Source organism: Drosophila willistoni, assembly GCF_018902025.1.
Source record: "Drosophila willistoni isolate 14030-0811.24 chromosome 2L unlocalized genomic scaffold, UCI_dwil_1.1 Seg72.1, whole genome shotgun sequence".
NCBI classification, from domain to species: Eukaryota; Metazoa; Arthropoda; class Insecta; order Diptera; family Drosophilidae; genus Drosophila; species Drosophila willistoni.
Genome location: NW_025814049.1, coordinates 722,214 through 726,811, shown reverse-complemented (window position 1 = coordinate 726,811; position 4,598 = coordinate 722,214). Strand labels below are relative to the sequence as shown.

Here is a 4,598-nt window from a genome sequence, read left to right as displayed (position 1 = left end):
CTATAACAAAATAAATTATTATGAGACGGTGAATTTTACAGTCTTGGCGAATTACTAATTTCACGCTACTTTATTAGTACGTGACAAATAAAATTAAAACATTCTTTATCTAATTAGTTGCAAATAGTTAAAATAATAGATTCCCAATAGAATAAATTAAATCTGTGTGGGTTCTTTTTTTAGACATTGCAGTTTCTTCATTTAATTCAATTCGTGAAACTAACTTAGATATGAGCATTTTGAAAGATCCAACAGCGGTAGGCAGGTACATATGAATAAACCCCCGGACCTGTTCTGCCACATTTATAGCCCCAAGATACCACTCCATAGAGTTTGTTATCCACAGTCAATGGTCCACCAGAATCTCCATAACAACTGGACACTATGCCAGCTGACGTTCCTGCACAAATGTTTCGCTCCGTAATGAATGGATACTTTTTATTTCTACATTCCTTTTCACTCCATATCGGAACTTCGGCGTATCTCAGAAAGCTTTGCCTATCTCTATGATGATTGATAGCACCAAATCCACTAATTGTTGCTGTTTCACCTTCTGGGTACTCGGAATCTGCATCGGCCAACAGAATCGTTTGCACTAGGGGACCCAAGGGAACTGGTTTACTTAACCGAACCAACGCAATATCAAAATCGACACTATAAGGACTGTGCAGTGGATGTCTGATAAACTGGGCAACACTAAACCGATTTTCACTAGGAACACTTAAATCGTTGGTGCCTACAATTACATCCATCTGGCTGGGATGTGCACCAAGTGTGCAATGAGCAGCAGTAAGGACCATAGTCTGTGATATCAACGAACCGCCACAAGACTGTTCTTCTTCCTTTATCAAGGTCGCAAAATAGGGAATCTGCCACGGAGCAGCAATTTGCCCACCAATGGTGCGAACTAATCTTCTAGCAGTAGAGATGAATATGGCACCTGATAAAACAAGTAACAGGCAAACACTTTTAGCAGACAACATTTTATGAGATGACTTTACGTGGATAATCCACCTTTTATACGCTTTACAGCTTTCCTAAACCTAACATCAAAGAAAAAGCCGAGACCAAACGATTAAACCATGAACCACGTGGAATGGTGAATGATAATTCAAATTGACAAAAATCAATCACTTGTAGATTAATCCCAACCTCATACTAATTTTCAAGATTGTCAACGATTCAAAAACTTAATGTGTATTTTGATTTTACTTTTACAGATTCTATAAAAGTATTCGGTTAAACTAATAATAATATTTTATCTCTAGTTGTAATAATCGAATAGAAAAGATAAATGTATATTGTTTTATTTAAATAGGACAAAATTTAATTGAAACATATTTATTCCGCTTTATGTTTAAACTAAGTTGCTTAAGATATGTTCTATTATCTAGTCATAGGTGAAGACGCGGATCAGTTAAGCTTATTATCATTATTTGCTTTCCAGGCAACACACTTTTAAGACACAGTCACAGACAAATATTTATCCTCATTTATAGTCATTGTAGATTTTGAATTTAACTGACACTTTTGATTTAAATATGAGCATTTTGAAAGATCCAACAGCGGTAGGCAGGTACATATGAATAAACTCCTGGACCTGTTCTCCCATTTATAGCTCCAAGATACCACTCCATAGAGTTTGTTATCCACAGTCAAGTGAGTCAACGGAGATTCCACCAGAATCTCCATTACAACTCGCGCCCCTGTCAGCTGACATTACTGCACAGATGTTGCGCTTCGTAATGTAATGAAATTTTTTGATTGTGCAATCTTTTACCCTCCATATCGGAACATCGGCGTATCTCAGAAAGCTTTGCATGTCGTTATTGTGATTGATAGCGCCAAATCCACTAACCTTCGACTAACAGAATTGTTTGCAATGTCCCACCTAATCGAACTGACTTACTTAACCGAATCAGGGTGATATCAAAATCTGGTCCATCTGGACTGTACAGATGATGGGTGATAAACTCAACAACATTGAACCAATTTTCATTGGGTATAACTAAATCGTTGCCGCCTACAATAATATCCATATGGCCAGGCTGTAGTCCCCATGTGCAATGGGCTGCGGAAAGGACCATAGACCACGAAATTAGTATCTTTGATCCTCTATCAGAGTTACTAAATAGGGAATCTGTCCGGTGCGTATCGCTCTACCATGAAGAGCAGCAGCAGAAAAGAATGTGTTGCCTGATAGGACAAGAAGCAGTCAAAGGCAAGAACAACACTATTAGCCGACAACATTAAGCAAGATGACTATTGACTTTACAATTTGCGCTAATCTATCATCATGAAGGAGGGCGAACCCAAAAGAATAACCATAAAACGAATTAGTCATAGTTTAATCATAATAATTTAATTAATTTTACAAATTCATTGAGAGTATTTAGTTGATACTAATAAAAATCTGAGTTTTAAAAAAGAATGAAAATAATAAGAACAAGTACCTATTTTTGTCTCCATTTAGTCCCATTTTGCTCTTTGTTGGTTTTCTTTCCGTTCTGTTTGTAAAATGCTAGCCGCCTCTAAGCCAACGTGCTTCATATTTAATTAAAATGGCTGTAAATGGTTTGGAATATGTTGTCAGTAAAATGTGGTCCAGTTAAGATTGGTTTTAAGAGCATGTGGCCCCTGGGAAAAGACATTTTGAAACAGTTAATGTTATTTCTCTTCGTCCCAGACAAGTATTTCTACTTTACAAATAACCAGAGGGCCGGCTAACTTCGACCGTGTGAAAGCTTGTATACCCTTGCCACTTTTTTGGAAACTCTTTCCTTACCTATAGCCATCAAAGTGGATAAAGTTTTATCTAAAAAGGCTAATGTTTGCGAAAGAGCGGCCTACAATCTTAGCATAGCAAATAACGAAGTTATTTATCAAAGTCACTGTTTACAACAGATTGTTCCTATGGGAGCTATATGATATAGTTGTCCGATCTTAATCAAATTTAGCACAGTCATTAACAGATATGTAAAACTGACAATTGTTTAATTTGAAAGCAATCGCGTTATAAGTAACGAAGTTATTGACAGAAATCACTGTTTTCGACCGATCGTTCCTATGGGAGCTATATGATAAAGTCACACGATCTTAATAAAATTTGGCACAGTTGTTTATAGGTGTAATAAACTCACAAATATCATATTTCATGACAATAGTTTAGAAAATAACGAAGTTATTGAGAAAAGTCACTCTTCGTGACTTTGCCGTTTGTATGGCAGCTGTATGATATGGTGGTCCGATCCGACTGAATCCGAGATATACAACCCCTGCAGTATATACAAGCCTTCATGCAAAATTTTAGCTCTGTAGCTCTAACGGTCTAGGAGGAGTCTGCGTTGATCCAGACGGACGGACAGACGGACGGACATGGCTATATGAACTCGTCTCGTCATGCTGATCAAGAATATATATACTTTATACGGTCGGAGATGGCTCCTTCTATGCGTTGCACACTTCTGACCAAAATTAATATCCCATTTTGCTAGGTTATAAAAACAAACGATTTATCCATTGTATGATGGGTATTTAATTGACAGTTTTAACTTAAATATGAGAATTTTCATATATCCATGAACGATAAGCAGGCACATAAGAATAAACGATTGGACCTGGTTTTCCACATTGATATCCCCACGATACAACACCATAGAGTCTGTCACCAACAGTTAATGGTCCTCCAGAATCTCCTTGACAATTGCCCACTCTGCCAGACGTTCCTGCGCAAATGTTGCGCTTCGTGATGGTACTAAATTTTTGATGACAATCCTCTTCACTCCATACAGGAACTTGGGCGTATCTCAGAAAGCTTTGCTTGTCATAATGATAATTTATGGCACCATATCCACTAACAATTGCTGTGCTACCAGCTGGGTATTTGGCATCGGAATCAGCCAACAGAATCTTTTGCACTGGGCCACCTAATCGAACTGGTCTACTCAACCGGATCAGGCCAATGTCGTAATCGAGCTTCTTATGTATGTACTGAGGATGGTTGATGAACTGAGCGATTTTGTACCAATCGTTATTAGCAGCCATATAATCATTGCCGCCTACAATAGCTTCCATCTGGCTAGGCTGGACTCCCCATATGCAATGGGCGGCGGTAAGCACCATAGTCTCTGAGATCAAAGAACCACCACAAACCTGTTGTTGATCCTCCATCAAAACTACTTGATGGGGAATCTGCCCTGGAAAAGCAATTTGCCCGCCAATGGTGCGCAACAAACTTTTATTGAAAGCAGCAGCACAGAAGAGTCTCTCATTTATTAGAACAAGAAGAAGGCAAAGTGCAAGAACAACTGTATTAGTCGACAACATCGGGCGAGATGACTTGGGTAGAGAATGGCGCTTGTTTAGATTTTACAACTTTAGTTATCGTTGAAAAGAAGGCGAAACCAAACGATTAAGCTGTGAACCATATATAATGTTTATTTTTTTTAAGGTTCAGAAAGAGACTCAGAGGAGAACAAAATACAGAAACTTAAAAACTTCTACAATTGTAGTGACATAAAAATGTAAGTTTTAAATATTATAAATAATAACGGAGTTTCATTATGAAAGCATGCATTAAAAAACTGTTGGCTTCTATA

The 4,598-nt window shown here is 37.7% G+C and overlaps 1 protein-coding gene across 1 annotated transcript; it reads right to left on the bottom strand.

Annotated features, from left to right (window-relative positions):
* Positions 1 to 33: 33 nt before the first annotated feature.
* LOC26530116 (trypsin-1) lies at positions 34 to 4,122 on the bottom strand. Its single transcript, XM_023174952.2, has 3 exons — positions 3,669 to 4,122; positions 1,910 to 2,071; positions 34 to 940 (listed from the first exon to the last, which is right to left on the bottom strand). The coding sequence occupies exons 1-3, from the start codon at positions 4,120 to 4,122 to the stop codon at positions 225 to 227; spliced, it is 1,332 nt and encodes a 443-aa protein (XP_023030720.2). The 3' UTR covers positions 34 to 224.
* Between the last annotated feature and the right edge of the window lie 476 nt (positions 4,123 to 4,598).

Coding starts and splice junctions, on each gene's coding strand:
- LOC26530116 (XM_023174952.2), bottom strand. CDS start 4,122: ATGGTGCTTACCGCCGCCCATTGCATATGGGGAGTCCAGCCTAGCCAG. Junction 2,072..3,668: donor TGGAGGACCATTAACTGTTG/GTGACAGACTCT, acceptor TCCTTTCCGCAG/CCCATTGCACATGGGGACTA. Junction 941..1,909: donor TATCACCCTGATTCGGTTAA/GTAAGTCAGTTC, acceptor TTGTTTTATCAG/GTGCCATATTCATCTCTACT.